At 46.7% G+C, this 19,873-nt stretch overlaps 2 protein-coding genes across 12 annotated transcripts in view; one reads left to right on the top strand and one right to left on the bottom strand.

The window, feature by feature from the left end:
- The window catches only part of DEPDC5 (DEP domain containing 5, GATOR1 subcomplex subunit), a 55,016-nt gene extending 49,820 nt beyond the window's left edge, over positions 1-5,196 (bottom strand). For 4 of the 10 annotated variants that reach the window (XM_083478430.1, XM_083478436.1, XM_083478434.1 and 1 more), the window contains exons 1-4: positions 2,593-2,717; positions 1,743-1,860; positions 1,478-1,565; positions 137-183 (exon numbers count right to left, since the gene is read on the bottom strand). In XM_083478430.1, coding sequence (XP_083334556.1) covers positions 137-183; positions 1,478-1,565; positions 1,743-1,800 — 193 coding nt within the window. In that variant the 5' untranslated portion in view covers positions 1,801-1,860; positions 2,593-2,717. Of the gene's footprint in view, positions 1-136; positions 184-1,477; positions 1,566-1,742; positions 1,861-2,534; positions 2,718-5,129 lie in introns of those variants that run through there. The other 6 variants (XM_083478432.1, XM_083478437.1, XM_083478435.1 and 3 more) reach the window with 3 other exon arrangements.
- The window catches only part of PRR14L (proline rich 14 like), a 23,398-nt gene continuing 6,188 nt past the window's right edge, over positions 2,664-19,873 (top strand). Inside the window, exons 1-5 of one of the 2 annotated variants that reach the window (XM_083478397.1) lie at positions 2,664-2,836; positions 5,152-5,673; positions 7,492-7,576; positions 9,692-15,281; positions 19,230-19,298. In XM_083478397.1, coding sequence (XP_083334523.1) covers positions 2,717-2,836; positions 5,152-5,673; positions 7,492-7,576; positions 9,692-15,281; positions 19,230-19,298 — 6,386 coding nt within the window. In that variant the 5' untranslated portion in view covers positions 2,664-2,716. Of the gene's footprint in view, positions 2,837-5,151; positions 5,674-7,491; positions 7,577-8,650; positions 8,753-9,691; positions 15,282-19,229; positions 19,299-19,873 lie in introns of those variants that run through there. The other variant, XM_083478398.1, reaches the window with a different exon arrangement.

Below are 19,873 nucleotides of genomic sequence, written 5' to 3'. Positions count from 1 at the left end.
GCAAAGACTTCACGTTGGATCTCACAGAGACCTTGTCACTCCCTAGATGGAGAGCTGTTTGACAGCAGACAACACTATTGGCTGATTATACTGCACTCATTAAGGTGCACCCAAATAAAGATCAGAAAATCCCTACCTTTCTGTAAATCCTCCTTAAGTGACTTCACTTGCAGGAGCAAAGGGCTGGAACATAAGAGAGATAAACAGCTGCATGAATTGGGCCTCTCCAACATACTCTAAGAAGCTGAGATGTTCTAATGTATCCCCTAAACCCTACCAAACTGACGTCCAAAGAGGGCATCATAGCTGCTTCAAGAGATCAGCATTTCCCTTACACTTTTAATTCAAGATTCGCATTGTGCAACCAGAAGCTAAATTGATTTGGGTAGGAGGAGGCTAGGAAATAGGAAGAATGCCAAAACCACAAGAGATGGTTGGCTTGAACACTCTTGTGTCTCCATAGGCCTGGTAACCTCCCGGATTAGAAGTGGGACATTCTTCTATTGCACAGGGTTAGGGCAGCAGTCAAAGGCCTGTCCCTCCCAGGGAAAACAACAACCAGCCTCCATGAACCTCCACCCAAGCAAGACCATGCTTTCAACGCTCTGTCCTTCGTGGTTTAGGAGATGTGGACAAGGTTCTTTATGAAGCCAGAACCTCTAGTGGTCAGGAGTTTAAAGGAACTGGTGCATGATGTCTTCTATGCACTTACAAAGCACAGCATAACTTTAAAAAATATAGAATAACTTTATTTATTACCTTCTACACAAAGGCATCAAGGCAACTTACATAATAAACAAATATTAAAAACATACAGCAACAACAGCTAAAGGTGGTCACACAAAACAACCCCCCTCCAAGTACACGTTTCCCATTGAGCCAGCAAGAGACATAGATCAACATTCAAATACTTCACTGTATAGTGAAAGACATGACCAAGAGGTGGAAAGACGTTAAGACTAGTTCTAATATGTATTGTCTAGCTGAATGTGTCCTAGTAATCTTGGAGTAATAGCTAACATACCATCCTGCCCCATCGAGTTGGAGCTTCTTCCCTCAATGCCAAACACAGCAGGGTAACAGCCAGCATCTGTAACCAACTAAATACAGTAGCACCTAGGGTTACGTAACCCTCTGGTTACGTAAACTTCACGTTACGAAAGCGGCAAACCCGGAAGTATCAGACCAGGTTTCGCCACATGCATGCACAGAACAGTGACCCTCGGGTTGTGAAAACCTCGGGATCCGGCCAGACCTCTGAAACAGATCCCGTTCACAACCGGAGGTACCACTGTACATGCGGTACACATGCGGTACTCCTTCACAAATGTCAACTTTAGTTTTGTCAAGCTAGAGGCCTTCATCAAACCTACCTCAAAGCTGCCAACCATTTGGCGGAGTCTGCAAAGATGGCCCCTTTTCCTGCATCATTCCCCCAAATTGCTGCATGCAAAAGCCCAAATACAAAAGGATTCACCTGTATTCATCATTAGGGTGTGCAATTTCCACAATGTCTCCCAGCTTGATCTGAAGAAATACTTTGGGGTTCACCACAAGCTCATCATCTGAAAGGGGGAAGAAATTAGGGAGGTGGGGTTATAAATCTGTAAGGCTGTTTTACTATTTAGAAGTACCTGCAGCATTTCCAGATAGCAAAGAATTTATTTCAATAGAGATTATTCTATTGCACTTTTTACACAAAGGGCCCTGAGGGCATTTCCACCACCTCCATGGCTACTGACCGCTGCTTCCAAAGCCTTTCTTGTGAATGACGAGCTTGTAGACCTTGCTGGTCTTCATCCTGAATTCTTGTTCTTCTCAGTTATTAGACACCAGGCATTTTTACAAGGTCTTGTATTTCTGCAAAATAAGCGAGCAAAGCATTCAAAACCACTTGCCATCCATTCTACATTTCAAGGAAAACAACCCCACAGCCCAGCTTCAAAATAAGGCCATCGTCACATTTTGTACCAGCAAATTTCACAAAGTAAGTTATGCACTGTGGCAATGCAGGAACTGTACTCTGCACCAACTCAGGGGCACTTTCACCTCTACCCCAGAGAAAGAAATGGGGTGTGTTGTGCAAACTACTGGAGTGGCAGTTTCATCTATATACCCCCTTCAGATTTCATGTAGTGGTGGGTGTTTTTGTTGTTTTGTTTTTGGGTGAGAATCCCTTTTGTGAGGGCCACCCTACTTTTTAAAAAAAAAATCTAACAGAAATTCAACATATGAGATAATATTTCCTGGCGTACTACTGTAGTTTGTTACTTGCAGGGAATTTGCCATTTATCATCTATTTATTGTTGCATTTATATCCCACCCTTTGCTCCAAGGAGCTCGTGGCTCTCTCCGTCCTCACGTAATCTCCACAACAACCATGCGAGACCCATTAACACTACATTTCTGGCCGTCCCCCGTGGTCCGGAATAGTACAGTCCACTCAGCCTCCAACCCAATGGCGAAAGAAGGAGGGCGAGCGCACTCAACCCCCCAAAAAGGGGGGGGGGGAAGGTAGATTAACTCATGCCTACCCGCGACCGACCGTGCTCTTGGGCTGAGGGGAACCGACGGCTCTCGTGCTACACTTACCCACAGCACCGGAGAGGGGGGCGTGGCGGACCCGCTCCCCGCACGAAGCGCACGCGCCTGGGCTCCCTTTTTGATTTCCTCATCCGGGAGCCTCGCGCGCGCTTTTCCGCCCGCCTCCCTCTCTATGGTGGCGCAGGTTGATTTCCCGGATGAGGAAGCGGCGCTGCCCATAGAGACGCAGGGGGGAGAGCGGCGCGATGACGGAGGGAGCGGAGACGGCTGCGGCCTGCGGAGCAGCGCTCAGGTGAAGAAGGGGGAAAAAGACGCCGGGGCGGAGCCCCCCCACACCTGAGGGGGCGAGGGCGAGTGGAGGCCCCGGAAGAGTAATACGGGGGGGGGGGAGAGTTAGGAGGCGCCCCCAATACCCCGCCTTCGCTCCAGCATGGCATAAACAGCTCGAGGCGGGGGGGGGAGGCTTAATTAGTTAATTAGCTAATAAGACTTTTGGGGTCATTCCCCACTCAGGCTCCTCCTTTGGAGGATGTTTTGTTTCTTTTTTATGATGTAATTTATTTATATATATGTTTTTAAATGTATGGAAGGTGGCTAGGAAACCCTTGGGTAATAAGTGACTGAATATTGTGATGACGATGAGGATCCTCTGAAGGTCCCATCCTGAACTCGCCCACCGAAAGTGCTTTGGCGAGCCTCCCAGGGAAAGGGAGCTTTTTCAGGGCAGCTTTCTGGGCCTTGGCGTGGGCCCTCAGGCGGAGGAGGGCTTAGTCAGCTAAGGGCAACCAGGTAGAAAATCCGACAAGGCTCGCAAGTGTTGCGGAGAAGAGATTTCAGCAGGATTATACCAAGCTGCTTTCTGCAGAGGCAGAGCATTGGTCCGTTTACCTCATTATTGTTGGCACGGACTGGCAGCAGTGGCTCTCCGGGGTTTCTTCATAGCTGTCAACTTTTCCCTTTTCTTGGTAGGAATCCTATTCGGAATAAGGGAATTTCCCTTAAAGGGAAACGTTGACAGCTATGGGGTTTCTTGGGATGGGTAGGAGGTCTCTTGAAGCCCAGACCGGAGGTGCTGTTGGGGATTAAAGCTGAGAACTTTTGTTTGCCTAATAGATGCTCTGCCATGGAACTTACGGGTGCGTACACAAAAATATATTCTTGTCCTCATAGTTCTGAATGATGGGCTGAATTTAAAAGGAACATAAGAAGCTGAGTTATACAAAGTCAGAGCCTTGGTCTGTCTAGCTTAGTATTGTTGACACTGGCTGGTGGCTGTGCAAGGTTTCAGGTGGGGGCGTTTTGTACCTGCCAGGGATAAGGACATAGGAAGATGGTGATGGATCAGGACAAAGGATTGGTCCCTCCTCCTGTTTTTACAGTTAACAACCAGATGCCCCAAAGGAAATCCAGCAAGCAGGACCCAAACACAAGAGCCCTCCCATCCTATGGTTTCCAGTAACTAGCATTCAGAAGGATTTTGGCCTCTTACCATGGATATGGAATATATTCATTATGGCCTTTATGGCTCTACTATTGTTCTATGGTGCCTCCATGAAGGTGGTTCAGGTCCATCACCTCTTGAGCCTCCCCCAATCTTGAAGTGAGTAGGGAATCCTGAGTGCCTTAGAACTCCAGAGAGCTTTGGATGAGAATCCTAACATTTCCACCCCAAATCCTTCTCTTTCTACTACTCCTCGTCTAGTAGATCAAATTCCCCAAGCTGGGTGAAGTAAGGTGGGAATTTCAGGATGGAATGTGAGGAAGGAGCTGCTTCTAAAGGAGGGGATCAGCAACTGGAGCACAGAAGGCAAGGTGGAGACAGGGGTGAGAACTTTGTGCCGTAATGAAGGCCTGGAAAAACAGACGTTGGAAGAAGGCATGGTAGGATGGTTCACCTTGCCTTGCATGAAAGAAAGAGGATAGAGAAAAGTTTTTCTTCCTCTCATAACTTGTGGACATGAAGCTGAATGTAGGATGATTCAGGACAGGTAAAAGAAAGGACCGTATTTTTTGCTCTATAAGACGCACCAGACCACAAGACGCACCTAGTTTTTGGAGGAGGAAAACAAGAAAAAAAATATTCTGAATCTCAGAAGCCAGAACAGCAAGAGGGATCGCTGCGCAGTGAAAGCAGCAATCCCTCTTGCTGTTCTGGCTTCTGGGATAGCTGCGCAGCCTGCATTTGCTCCATAAGACGCATGCACATCTCCCCTTACTTTTTAGGAGGGAAAAAGTGAGTCTTATAGAGAAAAAAATACGGTACTTCTTTACGAAGCACATATTTTAACTATAAAGCTTGTTCCCAAAGGAGGCATTGATGGATACCACCAACCTAGATGGCTTTAAAAGAGGGTTAGACAAATGGCTACTAGCTGTGATAGCTATGCTCTTCCTCCATGGTCAGAGGCAGCAATTCTTCTGAATACCAGTTGCTGAAAGCCAGAAGATGGGTGAGTGCTCTTGTGCTTGGGTATTGCTTGTGGGTTTCCCATAGGTATCTGCTTAGCCACTGTAAGAACAGGATGCTGGGCTAGATGGGTGGTTGGCCTGATCCAGGGGGCTCTTCTAATATTATTTCTGCTCACTTGTCTTTTTCTGTTGTGAAAGGTGGCTGGTCCAACTGTCCTGATGCTCACTGCCGGTGTGGAGTCCCTGGAAAAAAGCCATTTTGACCTTCTCAGCTCCTCCATGTCTGCTGTGGTGCAAGAACTCTACACGAGTCTGCCAGTCACCCTCTCCACTGACCTTGCAGCTCTGTCAGATCCCACCATTGTACTTGATGCTAAACCTGAAGCATCAACCTTTGTGCTGTCATGTAGCAGTTTGCCATCCAAGCCCCACCGGACTCATGGGTTGAAAACTTGTTCTCAGGACTCTGCTGAAAGGCTGGATTGCACAGGCAAAGCCTCTTGCCCTGGGCTGATGGATCTGCTTCCTCGAGAGCCTGCAGAAGCCAGAGATCTGGCTGTGGATGATGATACCCCAAAAAAGGATGTGATGGAGTTGGACCCTTGTCACCAACATTCAAGGGAAGACACGGGAGGGACAAAGGAATTGGGGAGTGTTGCTGAGGAGGAAGACCTTGCACAGTCTTATCTAGCCTCAAAGGAAATATGTTGCTTAAGAGAGGTAAGAATCAGGGCCATTTGGTGTTGGTTTGAAGGCCGTAATAAATTTGTTAGCCTCTATTTCACCTCTATTTCGCAAGAGATTAACATGACACTTCTCTGGAAAAGAGATGTGTGGGGAAATATGTTTAAGTTAAGATGGGGAAAGATTTTGGGGTCTGCCTCTTGTGTCAGTGTTAGAAGAAAACAGTTACATAGCAATTGCGTTAAATCAACAACAAGATATAGAGGATTTAGAAATGGAACGGTTCCAAATACTGGAGATGTTGTACAGGCTTATATCAGATTAAGAATTGCTGCATGTATTTAATCAAGTGTTGACTATGCAATCCTATACCTTTCAGAATAACCCACCTCTGCCCACTTGAGTTCAATGGGAGTAACTCCTAGGTCAGTGGGTGTAGTTAGTGAGGATTGCAGCCTGTGTGAATTACTGGGTGTCCTCTTCCATTAAATCATGAAGTTATATTGCTTGCCACTATTAATGGAATGTCTTGAAATATAAAATCTACAGCTAGTGGAGAACTGTGTTTTGTTATGATTCATTGTTGTATAAAACAGCACATCCTCTTTCCCATTTTCCTTTCAGAATTATTGTTTCTTTGTACTAGCCTTGTGAACTAGCCTTGCTCATAATGCCTGTTTAAAATTCATAACAAGTTACTTTTTAAAATACTTTAAGGCATGAAGCTAGTGTTATACTTCATCCGAGGACCACTCTGCATGTTAAATGGGAACTGGCTTCTTAAAAACAAATTAAATTAGCTCAAATGCAGTAGACCTGTCAAGGAAACAACAGCTTAGAGAACAGAAGGGTTTAGATGAGGGAATTGTTGTATCTTGTCCCTGTGCAAACATACTGCTCTGAAGAAAATGGCACCTCCTTCTTGGAATCTGTTTGGTGGTGGTATTAAAATTTTCCATTGTGATGGATATTTTAATTCTATGTTTTATGAACATAGGAACGTGCCTTATAGCAAATGCATCTGGTTCAGTATTGTCTACACCAGGCATGTCCAAAGTCTGTTTCTGGGGCCTAATGTGGCCTGCTGGTTGGTTTAATCCAGCCTCTGTGGCAGTTTATTTGCAATCCAATAAAAAGCTCAACAACTTCAATCCTAAAAAAAGTCAACAACTCGTATGTTTACTTCATGTATGTTTACATCATCAAACATACGGCCCTCACGTATGTTTACTTCATCAAATCTGGCCCTCTTTGAAAAAAGTTTGGACACCCCTGGTCTACACTGACTCGAAGCAGCTTTCCAGTGTTTCAGGAGGCAGGGAATGTTTATAGCCCTACCTGGAGGTGCTGAAGGCTGAACCGGGGACCTTCTGCATGCAAAGCAACTGCTGTACCACTCAGTCACAGCCGTTCCTTCAAAAGAGCAGGCAGCTGTTTGGGTCTGTATGTACACTGGGAGGAAATAATCCATTTAGTTCTTCGTTATTGTCAAAATATCCAAGCGGTGAGTGTAAACATTGGTGCAAATATTTCGTAAAAATCAGAAACTAAAAATCCGTAATATGATTATTAGTAGAATAAAGCAGCGCTATCCATGGCAGGTTGGTTTTGACACCTTGCTCCCGTGTGAGGTGCTAGCGGATTGGTAGCACAAAATAAGTTGGAGAAAGAGTATCTTTTTAGAATCAAATCTAGCACATTTAATGAAGAATACCCGGAGACAGATACTCTCCACAGACTTAACACCTGCACTGCTTGGGGAAGGTTTGGGGAAGTCATAATTAATCCCTTCTGTCTCTGCTGCTGCTGCTGCTACTGCTTTGATGGCTGGTATTGTGTGTGTTTTTGTTTCAGAAAGAACCTTGGCTAACCCACATGGGAAGAGGATTTCTTCCAAGCCCTTCCAATGTTGAAGCAGCAGGCTTGCAGAAGAACCCAGGTAATTTGTTTGGCCAAGCTGCTTCTCCCTGCCTGGATAGTCCATTTGGGATTGAATCAGTTTGAATATCAGTAACTAATAAAACGAAACAGTGTGAGCCCAGGAATGTCTGCTTTAAAAGATGGGTTTTTAGGAAGTGTTTACAGCTTGCCACGGTTTTTGCCTTGCGAACAGAGCATGAGAGGGTGTTTGACCATTGGCCACATTGACCGGGGCAGAGAGTGCTCCTTTATGGTCACCTACAGCATACCTGAGGGACACGGGTGGCACTGTGGGTAAAAGCCTCAGTGCCTAGGACTTGCCGATCGAAAGGTCGGCGGTTCGAATCCCCGTGGCGGGGTGCGCTCCCATTGCTTGGTCCCAGCGCCTGCCAACCTAGCAGTTTGAAAGCACCCCCGGGTGCAAGTAGATAAATAGGGACCGCTTACTGGCGGGAAGGTAAACAGCGTTTCCGTGTGCTGCGCTGGCTCGCCAGATGCAGCTTTGTCATGCTGGCCACGTGACCCGGAAGTGTCTCCGGACAGCGCTGGCCCCCGGCCTCTTAAGTGAGATGGGCGCACAACCCTAGAGTCGGACACGACTGGCCCATACGGGCAGGGGTACCTTTACCTTTACGGCATACCTGGTATGGTTTTCCATCTCCCTGACAAGGATAGCAGTGTATTCCAATGCTTTCCAGAAATACCATTCACCATTCAGGTCACTGTCTTAATCATCATTTTGTTTTACATGACAAAGTAGAGTAACTTGGCTTCTTTTTCCCTCCTGAGAGAAAGCTTCAATTTACCCATTTCTCTGGCTAAATGGAGAACTTCTGTGTTCAGAGCCAGTATAACTTTATTAATACCTGTTGAGGCCAAACAATGGAGGAGGGGCTCATAAATGTACCCACTAGAGATTTCAGCTCCGTAACCCTTTTGTGGGGTCCCGCTTTGTTTAATCTGCAAAAGGCAGTATATGTTCTATGATGTTAACACCAGGTGAGAGAGATTGGAGATGGTTTCACCCTTATCCTCGTCACAAACAAAGCGGTGCCTTCAGAATTCTAGAACCTCCTCAGAGTTCTAGCCCTAACAGAGAGCCCGTGGGCCAGCCCCAGCTGAGATCGCATTTGTCTCTATAAAGCCTGAGTAGTTGTGCTGGCAGGCTTTTGACTTTCGTTGTCAGAATTAACATGTGGGTACCTTGGAGTAAATTGGAGTGAATACTGTTGCTCAGTGAAAGGACTGAGCAGAGGAAAGGACTCTGCAGTCCTTTCTGTGTGAACCAGTTAGGCTGGGGTTAAGAAGTCAAGAAAATGGGTTGATCTGGTCTGGCTATTAGTTACTTGTTATTTGCTTCCTTTGCTATCTTGCTCTTGTTGCCTCTCAGGTCACCCGTTGAGTATTATTTACTTCTTAATTATTTATTGCATTTACATCCCCTTTGATTTAAATCATTTTTTTACAGAAACACTCATTCTTGCTGGTAATCATCTTAATATTTACAACCAGAGGAAGGTTTCATTTTTGGAATAATAAATTTTCAGAGTAGTTTTTACAGTTATTTCAAAAATTATTGATTTGGTAATACTGTTGGAAATACATAGGCAGATAATTATGAAATTATTGTGCGGTTTAATAAGTTAGCTGATTACATTGGGGCAACTTTTCTGCTGTACTTTATTGGAAAGAGAAAAATAATCATTTCCTTAATAACGATTTAAACAATTTATTTAACTAAACAATAACATTATAGCATATGTATCCATGTTTGGTAACTGATGTGGTTAAACAATTTATTTTTTTAAAAAAAACCTTAGACTGAGTTTTAGAACACATAAAAAACTTAAAACAAATCCTTATTTCCTGATGAATAGCATTTGGACTATAATTTAACTTAATAGAAAACTATCTTTAGACAGATCAAATTTAAATCAAAAAAAGCTGATTTAAATCAAAAAAGCCAATTTAAATATAAAAAGCATATTCAAAAAAATAAAAATCATTGATTTTTATCCACCCTGCTTACAACTAAGGTTGCTTATAACCTTATTCTTCCAGTACTAAAAAAAATATGGATGAATAAGGCATGTAGCACATTAACTCCTCCCCTCCCCGTTTCTCTTTTGTGCAGAAGAAAGCCAAGCAAATGTGCAGGTGACCCCTGAAAATCTGTCAAACCTCCTGCAAGAAGCACAAGGTATGAAGGCGAAGGGGACTGATGGGCTGTTTAGTCATGCAGGCGAGCGCAGTGCCAGAGAGGTTGCAGGTGTCCCACCTGAGAGCAGTGAGTCCTCAGAGGGAGACACAGTCATGGCCAAAGTTGAGGTTTCAGGAAGCAGCACTTTAGTCTCTCTAGAACCTGTGAGTGCCAAGAATGATGCTTCAGCAAGAGAGCTGCTGCAGGAAGACGAAGAAGTGGAGGAGAATTGTCAAGCTCTGATCTCCCATGTTGCTTTGTCAGCAACGAAGTGTATCCTTCCTAGCTCAGGAGCTGCGGGAGAAAAGTCCCTCAATCGAGATGTGGACGCGAACCCAATCCTTGACAGTGATCCAGCTTCCATGCAAGATAAGACAAACGTGCCTAATGACAGTAGCTCTTCTCCAGTTTTGCAAAGTGGGACTACCACTGCTGCTCAGCTGTCAAACTCAGCCCCTGAAGCTTCAGGACATCACTTGGAAGGCAATTTGGAGCTTGGAAACATACTCTGGGAAGAGAACATGGATGCTTTTGAAATTGTCTGTGAAATGCAGGAGGAAGACTTGAGGAGCTGTGAAAAAATTGAGCTGCTGGAAGAATGGGCCTCTGAGCCGGATACGGATGAAACTTTGTCCCCAGCGTGCAGCAGTGAAGAGATGTCCAGCGAAAGCAACCAAGAACAGGAGGTGGATGCTCAAAATACGGACCACGCTTACAGTTTGACCTGTGAGGGAGCTATTGAAATCCAGAAAAGGGGTGCTGTTCAATGTTACTGGAAAGACATTCAAGAAAATTCTCAGCCACAGGAAAACAGCTTTGCAGAATCATCTTCAGTGGCCAAAAACACATTTCCCTCTTCACCTGCACATCCAGAAGATGGATTAAGGCTGGCCTCTATAGAGGTTGACAGCATCCAAAAGGATAAGCATCATCAATGTGCTTCTAGTGACATAAGCATGGCTGTTGGGGGAGAAGAAAACAGGTCTCTCATGGCGGAAGTGGGAAACATTGGGTGCATTCAGAGCAGCTGCAGCACAAGCAATGATTCAAATCCCACCAGTTGTGACTCTTCGGATTGTGGCTCCAGATTAGGTGAACATGTACCACAGATAGGATCCCACAGTGGTCCAAAGGCAGAAATCCGAAAGAGCCCTTCAGCTACACACCTATGTGCTACCACCATAGCAGATGTTGACTCAGAAGAAAAACCCTCAACAGCTCAACTCTATGACAATTACTCCTCTGCCCAGCAAACCAAGAGGACTTTAAATTGCAGCGGGTTACTAGACAGCTTGCCCAGAGAAGAATTCCCTGCAGAGCTGAAGCTGCAGAGCACCAGCTTCGTACTTCACACCAAGAAAGAGTCACCTTTGCCAAGTCAGAATGCTGGGAGTTGTATTACAACAAGGGAAGCATCCGTGAAAAGCACAGGCCTTATGCTGAAGGATACAGAGCAGAAGCCAGCTGATCAGGAAATGGCGCAAATCGAAGCATATAGTCCTGGGAACCCATGCATGAATGACCTGTCTTCTGCCATTGAGACTTGCTGCACCTCATTGGGAGGTATCTGCTTAGCTGTTAATGATGATGTTGACGGCAACAGTGTTCTCAAAAGCAAAAGTGAAGAATCTGATGGACTGAAAGCAAGTCACTCTTCTGCATCTGCCAGGGAAGGTGTCCCTCCCGAGGAGCCTGGCAGTGTTGTTAAGGCAGGGGACCATCATCCCTGTGATGACTCAGATGATGCTGGAAGAATCTGGGATGCAGCTTCTCCTGAAGCTTCAGAAGTGTCAGATGTGGCAGCTGGAAATCAGAGGTCTGATGGCAACGATACTTCTGTGAAATCACACATTGCGTTGGAAGTTGACGCCAGTGTTTTCCCTGCAGATTCAAACCCAGAATTAGGTAAAGCTTCGCTGGTGGCTGAATCTGATGGAATGGGAGCAGCTGAAAGTGTAAAAACATGTGGTGAGAGTTGGAGAAATGAGAAACTGGCAGATTACAGAGATTTTGGCAAAACAAACTGCCTTGAACTTGGCAAACTTGTAAAAGACAAAGGTGAGGAAAAACAAAGGCAGCATCAAGACCACCACTCCTCTTCCTCTTTTGCACCTGAACCCTCCAGTATGAAGACTGCCAAGCACTCCAGCTTCCCAGGTCACACAGAGCAGCAGCCTGATTTTTTGCCCTTGGAGGATTTATGTGCTGACAATCCAGGTCAGCCAGGGGAAACAATCTGTCAGGCAAAAGTCCAGCCCTTTCCACATCAGAATCCTCCTTTTAATAGACTGGTTTTGTTGAATCAGAAAAATGAATCCCCAGAAAAAGATGTTTCAGAATGCCAGCAGCCTCCCTTGATGTCCTCAGAGAAGCAAAAGGTGGATCATGCTCTGCAGGCTGTGAACTCAAGTGAAGACACTGAAAAATCTGTTGACTGTAATCGGAACAACTCTCTGTGCTGGGAGAGGGGCCACGGCAAAGCTCCAGTTCCGTTGCTTTTAATAGAAGAAAAGAGTGTTCAAGAAACATTTCAGCGAACTACATTAGGCAGTTGCTTATCTGTTAAAACGGTGTCAGAATCTCTTGGCAATCCATTTAAAGAAGAGTCCGTAGAACTGAAAAGTGTCGACTCGCATTCAGAATGTTGTTCTGAACTTCTGAGGTCAATAGAGTTTGTTAATGATCAGGCTTCTCAAGCAACAACTGATGAATCTGCGTCTGGGGCAGTCAGCAGGAGTCCTTCCGAGGTACTAGATGAAAAAGCATTCTTACAGTGTAGTAGTGGGCCTGCCTCATCTCCTAGTCAAATGTTTTTCCAGCGAAACTCTGTAAACTGTCAGAAAAGTATGGAGGGAGTGTGTTCAAAGCCGCTGGAGAACAAAGAAGTGCCTACTTTGGCAAGTATATGTTTCGGAGTGCAGCTTGCTCAGAATCCAGCCATCTGCTTGTCTCAGAAAGATGATCCATGGACATCTCCATCTTTTCCTCCATGTAGTCGCTGTTGTCCTTTTCCCAAAGAACACCCTGGAACAATCAGCTTCTCTCTCAGTAGACTCAGTTATCAGCATGTTAACCTGTTAAATTCAGAGAATGAAAAGGCAAGCTGTTCTGTTAAAGAAAATACGCCCAGAGATTCTCCTCTAGATAGCAAGGAAACGTCCGTTTGTGCAGTAGGTACCAAGCGAAGAGCGGAAGTAGTAAAAGACATATCAATTATTTCTGATAGTCCTAACCCCTCAAAAAAGATGAAACAGTCTTTGGAAGGTAACCAGAGAGTACTCAATCTGCCCACTGAGAAAACGGAGGTAACAGTTTACCCTCTAGGCATTAAAGATCCTTCTGGAGCTCTCTTGCAAGGCTTGAGGTTTTCTGCAGGGCGAGAAGAAATTGTATTCCCATTCAAGATTGAAATACACACACAGCCTTCTTTTGTTCCCCTACCTGAGCACATTTTGCAACTTAGCAGATTGCTGCACAACCCCAAGTTTCGCAGAATCAGAGATCCTTCAAAGCCAACTGTTGTTGCTCGACGACGTTTAAAGAACGTGCACTATGCTTTGCAAACTAAATGCTTACTTTCCACAAGACTGTCTCCGGAAATCTTTTGCAGCAGCATCCTGCCTTGTCCTTCTTCAGGTGGTCATAGGTTAGAAGCTTCCCCCAAATGCCTCAGCAGTCAAGGAAGAAGCTGGCAGGCTGCAGAGATCACCCAGGAGCCAGCAGGAGACGGAAAGAAGCCATTGGAAGATCGCTTGGTCATTGAAATACCTGTTGAGAAGGCGAGAGATTCAGAATCAGGTGTTTGTCTGATGCTTACCCAGAAACCCTTGCAAGAGGAGGCTGAGGAAGTTCCAGCTCTGCCTGCTGCCTCCTGTGGCACAGTTGTTCAAGACAGAAGAGCTAAAGTGAAGGTGAAATCCAGAAACCTCTTGAAACGGAGACTCTTCTGCCTTGCACCACCTTTAAGCAGTTCTTACCGTGAGATGGTGGTGAAGCCACATGCTTTTGCTTCGGGGAGCGGAGTTGAGGTCAGTGAGAATGGAAGTCCTGGCAGCACTTTCAGGGGGTGGAAAAGGCCAAAGAGAGCCAAGGACTTTGATGGGTTGGACTACCTAGAGGCCAAAAGCCAAAGCCTAGGGAGTTTCAGGAGCCAAAGCCGGCCATCAGCCACCAATGACAGTCCTGTCCTTGTAGTCTTTTGCATGTTGCCACAAGCCTTTCACTTTAGTTACGATGGAAGCAGGAGTTCCCTCAGATGCACTCGCAGAATAAGATCACCTCTTCCATTCAGGAGGCAGCTGGGGAAAGCCTGGGTCAGGATTTCTAGGCCGGACCAGCTCAGAACAGCAAGAAAAGGTCACCTAATGGCAAGTTCTGTTTCCTTCAGGAATCCCTCTGCGATTGTTCTAAAGCCTGAGTGCCAGCTCACAGATTCTGTCTGTTTTGCCCCAAAGCTCACTGTTACAGGAAACAAAGGAGAAGGCACAGTCAGGGAGCAAATGCCAAAGCAGCAAGGCAGCCAAAGCAGCTTGCTGGACAGCCCCAGGCTTAGCAAACTTACCAAAGACCCGGCGCTCTTGAGGAAGCTGTCAGCGTTGGCTAACAAATTGCTGGCACTGCCGGGAAACCTTCAAAACCGCAACCAGCTCTTGGGCTCTACAGAGCTCCTCTCTGTCCCTGAAAAGTACAGCCACTTCAGACATAAGAAGCTCTTGGAAGTTTTCTCCTGCGTGGACTTGAAGCTCAACTCTCCATGGTTTAATGGCAGCAGCTGCAGCTTCAAGATGTTCACCTCTCAATCTTTGGCACTTTATCCTCTGGAGTTGACCAACCTGTTCTTTTTGGAACTGGGCAATAATAACTCCCCCCTGGCCTTCAGTGCCCCTGTTTTCCCTGTGACTTTCCATATAAAATTGGACTCCAGCCCAGCGAGGAATCTCCCGAGGCTGACAGCACAGCACAACGACCCTAGCAACAGCCACCAGTTGGCTCTGGGGGAGGCCCACGGCTTCCAGCCTTCCAAGTGGACCTTTTCTCTCCTCCTGCCTCAAAGCTGCCTCAGTGTCGCACCAGTCCAGAGAGATGCCTGGGTCCCTGCTGAATCGCACACCACCACACCGCTGGCCTCTCTCGGTGTGGCAGAGAGCTGGCGAAGCGAGGCCATCACGACTCAGCGGAGGAGGGCAGGCTGCTCCCCACTTGGCCTCCACACCGTCTTGGCCCTCTATTCCCCCGGCTGCTATCGGATCTGGACCAGAAGAAGGAGCCTCACCAGCCGCCTCCCAGCGGTCCAGAATCTGGCTGCACTTCAGCTCGCCCAGGGCTTGAAGGGGTTAAGACATTCCGCTTCTGCGTCAGCTGGCCTCTTCTCTTCTTTGCCCTATTCGCTGGGTCGAGTTCTGTCCATATGGAGCCAGCACGGTCCTCCCCCCAACTGTCCCTCCGAATTCACTCCTCTCCATTCCAAGCGCTGCAAGTGGCAGCCAGCCACTTCTGCGACCACCAGGCTGGGCTTCGGGAACAGGTAAAGCTCCCTCCCCCTTATTTCCGAGACTCCCATCTTGTGCGGCTGTGTGTGTGTATTCCTGCATTGCAGGGGGTTGCACTAGAAGGCCCGTTGGGTCACTGTCAACTCTTAGGATTCTATGTACTTTTCTGTCTCTTGCAGAGGGAGGGGAGCGCAGCGTTAGGAACTGCAGGAGGTTGAGAGGGGGCTCACGTTCCACCTTGCATGTGTGTGTGCCTGCCGTTGGCGAGCCCTGCTCACGCAAGATGCCTCCCCTGCAGAGCGCCATCTTGTCAGCTGGAGCGGAGCCAGGCTTGGTTGGTTTATTTGCTCCACTAACTCTCATTTTTCTCCCCTCCCGGCCACACACCCCACACCACGTGCCAGAATATATATTGCGGAAAGGTGAGAATCTGGTGGCAGAGCTCCCGGAGGTGTGAGGTAGGAGAGGTTTCAGAGTCCGGAACTACGGAGCACAGACTTTGGACTTCCATAATGGGTCCTGCAGGCCAGACATTCCCAGCCTTCCAGCTGCCCCAGACTACAACTCCCGTCTCACCTGGGTTGGCTGAGGCTGATGAGAGTTGTAGTCTGAAGCAACTAGAGAGCACCAGGTAGGGAAAAAGGCTGGCCTAGGTTCAGAGTGTTTGCCCTTACTGAAAACAACCCACATGCGCCTCAGAGATAGAGCTTTGAGCAGGATAGCATGGAGGAGTTGTAAGTAAATGTTGCTCCAAGGGCATCACCAAAAGTCAGCAGGAAATGTTGACTACCTGAATTAAAAACAGAATTAAACAAAGGAAGTTGAAGTAGTATTTCTCTCTTCAACTTGTGGCTTTTGTAATTCTAAGGCAGTGGGGTGTGATCTAAAATTATTAATTGGGTTTTTGTCCCACTCCCCTGAAAAAAAATTAATAAATCACTTCACCACCTCGCCCTTTAGGGGCTTACTTGCTGCATCTGTCTGTCAAGCAAAGGAAATACCTTGTAGGTTTGCTTACCAGACTGCAGATTTTGTGCTTTCAGTGGCCAGAAATAAAAATGGATAAAGCAGTTGATTGCTATGCCTACTGGGAGGAAATAAACCTTTTGCATATGGCTCAGCTGTGAGACGATTTCAGTTACCTGTCGGTTTGCAAAAGAGAAACTTTACGAACTAACCAAGCTCTAAAAATAGATATTTTCACCTTCCTTGACCTGTTTTTAAAACGGGTTTAGCAGAACATGTGAAGAAGCTGTTTAATACCGAGTGGAATTCTCAAGCTCAGCATTTTCTGCTGTGATTCTAAGACGGCAGCCTCTGCCTTGTGGGTACCCTCCCAAGTCCCAGCACTGCTGTGCTGGCTGGGGCAGATGGGAGCTGCGGTCCAAACATCTAGAAGGCATCAGGTTGGTGTAGGCTGCTGTAAGGTTTGGGAGATTATTAAAGCATATTTTAAAGTAGTTGTCCTACATAAGAGCCAGGTTTCTGGGATGCTATCCTGGTGTTTCTACATACAAAACGAGAGCTTTTGCCACCAAACTGTGTCCTTCCACATATATTTAATCTCGTGTACTTGTCAAGATTTTGACAATGTTCAGCATATAGAAAGGAAGTTGGGAGGATCAACGTAAAAAGTGAGTTTTATCTGTAACTCTCTTACTATCAAATGAAGGCGCTTGTGTCATGTTCTGAAGGAATGCTGCCTGAGCTGATAAAATACAATTCTAACAAAATACAGAATCATTGTGAGGCCATCTTGAGAAATGTACCGCTTTGGAGGGGCAGAGAGTGCTGGATTTAACTGTGTGTTGTCACTCCTCTGACTTCCCCACCTCCCAAATTCTTGACCTTATGGTGGAGAATGTGGAGCAGTTTCCTGCACATCCTTTTGCTAAAAGCAAGGTACCGTGGGTTGCTCCCCCCCCCCCCTTTTCGGTGTCTTGGAAAGAGGCAGCCCCTTTTAAGACCGAGATCTGCTCTACTGCTTTATCTCACCCTCTGTGTACAAAGGAGGTTGGCAGAGGGAATTGCCCCACCCCGGCTGAACCCCACAGTGGTCAAGCCAAGGCTTAGAAGGAACACCCAGGCATTGAAGGCATTTGATCGCCTCCTGCACTTCTCATGGCTATATCTGAGGGCAAGTCACACCAGAACCATTCATTTAAAAAACAACACTTCACCATGCAGTGAGGGTCTGTTTGGGGCAGGTCAGAGCGGAAAAGAGCCTCTGTTAGTGAGGCTTCCCACCCCTTTCCCCTAGCTCTGCAGTAATTAGTTCGGCTTTAAGGTTTATTAAATCCATATATTGTTTCCCAGGGTTGCGGGTGGTGCTGTGGGTTAAACCACAGAGCCTAGGATTTGCCAATCAGAAGGTTGGCAGTTTGAATCCCCGCGACGGGGTGAGCTCCCGTTGCTCGGTCCCTGCTCCTCCCAACCTAGCAGTTCGAAAGCACGTAAAAGTACAAGTAGATAAATAGGCACTGCTCCAGTGGGAAGCTGTACGCCGGCTCCCTCGGCCAATAAAGCAAGATGAGCATTGCAACCCCAGAGTCGGACACGACTGGACCTAATGGTCAGGGGTCCCTTTACCTTACCTTTATATTGCTTCCCACTAAAATGTCCTGAAGCGGTTGGCATGCAAGTAATAAAATTGCATAACCATGTGGTTTGTTTGTTGTTTTTTTAAAAAGCCACCCCATTTTAAACAATATAATATCGCTGGATATGTCCAAATGCCAAGGAAAACGGACACCTCTGTGCCTGGACAAGGTTGGTACCTGGAGGGCCTCTTTGTGGAGAGCATTCCATAGATGCTGTGAGGGAATCTCCCTTAACGCATTGGGGCCTCCCTGACCTTATTTCCAGGCTTGGAAAAGATGCTGGTGTGAGGCTCTGGTCTTTAATTTGTATGCTGCCTTCCTACATTACTGAACTGAGGGTGGTTCTGCAACCTGTAGAAAAGACACAATGTACAACTATTGTCACTGTGCCACAGTTTAAAATAATAACTTAAGGACAAATGGCAAAAATTGGGAGTCCATTTCACATGCAGCTGTGGATCAGCTGAGGTTTCCAGCTTAGGACACGTCATCAATCCTCATCCAGTTCTACTGGCACATTTTGGCAGAGGCCAGTCTCAGCCTCTCTGGCCATCCTGCACACCAAGCATGGGCTGCCTTGCAGGTGGGCTCCGAGTCCTGAATGGTGAAGCTCTGCTCCTGTCTTCCATTCTCCTGCACCCCAAACCTCCTCCGGATCCCCAGTGTACCCACAAAGGGCAATCCGAATGGATGCAGTATTTCAAAACTGCAAAAGTTCTCCTGCAGTTTCAAACCCTGTCCAGCTCTCCAGTATCTCCTTAGATGGCTTCTTAAGTCCATGTACGGTCGCTGCTCCATTCAAAGGCTTTCAGGGCTGCTGCCCCTGGTTTTTTTCACTTTCTCCTGCTGTGGCTGTTCCAATTAAGTGCTCCAGTAAGATGAGGTGAGGGAATGAAAGGTCGCAGCCTTGATTGGAAGCCTTAGATGCCCCTAGTGCTCAGCTTCCTTTGCAACTTCCTTCAGCCTTCCACAACCAGCTGCCTTCCAAGTATTTTGGACTACAACCCACCAGCCTCTGCCAGCAACAGCTCTGCCTACTGGGGCTGGTGGAAGTTGTAGGATGGAGGGCACGAGGTTGAGGAAGGCTGATGTTCTGAACTTGCTCTTTTTTAAAAAAAGAAGTAACTTTGAAACCACCAGGAGCTTCTTTAAATGATTTCCAGCCTCTCAGGCTAAACCTAGCACCCTCCTGTTTCATATTTTCTTGGCTTCTGCCTCTCAGGCCGAAACCCTTCCTCCTAGTCAAGGGGTCTCCGAAACACGTGGCCCCAGGAAGCGCAGACAGAGAGCCCAATGTTTTCTCCCCTCTTGCCTGGAATGTAACTTGTGCTGATTCAGCTCTAACTTTTGCTTTTCTGTGGCTTTCTCTCCTATCTGAACCAGCTCTGCCATGTTGCCTCAGGTGCCTGACCAGTGTGTGGATGACCCCAGCACGGTCGCTGATGCTGTGAGGTAAGTGGGGGCATGCCCACCCCTCACCCCCCATCACACAAAGGGGCCTTTGACTTGAGGATCTCCCCTTTTGAGGTCAATTTCACACCTTGCCTGAAACTGTGTCTGTTTCTGACTAGGTGTCATTGCAGAAAATGTGTCTGGATTCTTCCCTGGAAGTGTTGAGTGTTGGCGTGATCCAGGAGGACTCTTCCTGTGTCCTTATGCCTGCCCAGCATTACTTTTTGCTACCCTGACTCCCTTGAGCTTCTTTTGGACTGCGGCTCCCAGCTGTGCAGGCAGGGCTGATGGGAGTTGTAGACTAAAACACCCTGGAGGAGGGCGCTCAGTGCATATATCACTGTTGCCTCTTCAATCCTTGGCCTCTGCTCTTCCAGTTGGCCCTCTTTTTCAAATTTATTTATTGCTGGTATTTATATACCACCCAACTCTTTCGTTACATATTTTAATAATGGATGTTTTATATTTTGATGTTTCATTGGGATTGTTTTATTGTGGTGGGTGTTCATGTTATAATGTTGTGTGCAATTGAGTTTCTATTTCCGAAGCTGTTGAGAAGCCTATTTTAGTATTAA

The sequence above is a fragment of the Podarcis liolepis genome (genome assembly GCF_965112155.1).
Source record: "Podarcis liolepis genome assembly, chromosome: 15".
NCBI lineage: Eukaryota > Metazoa > Chordata > Lepidosauria > Squamata > Lacertidae > Podarcis > Podarcis liolepis.
Note: the sequence above shows the minus strand (reverse complement) of the source record. Positions and strands in the feature narration are given on the sequence as shown.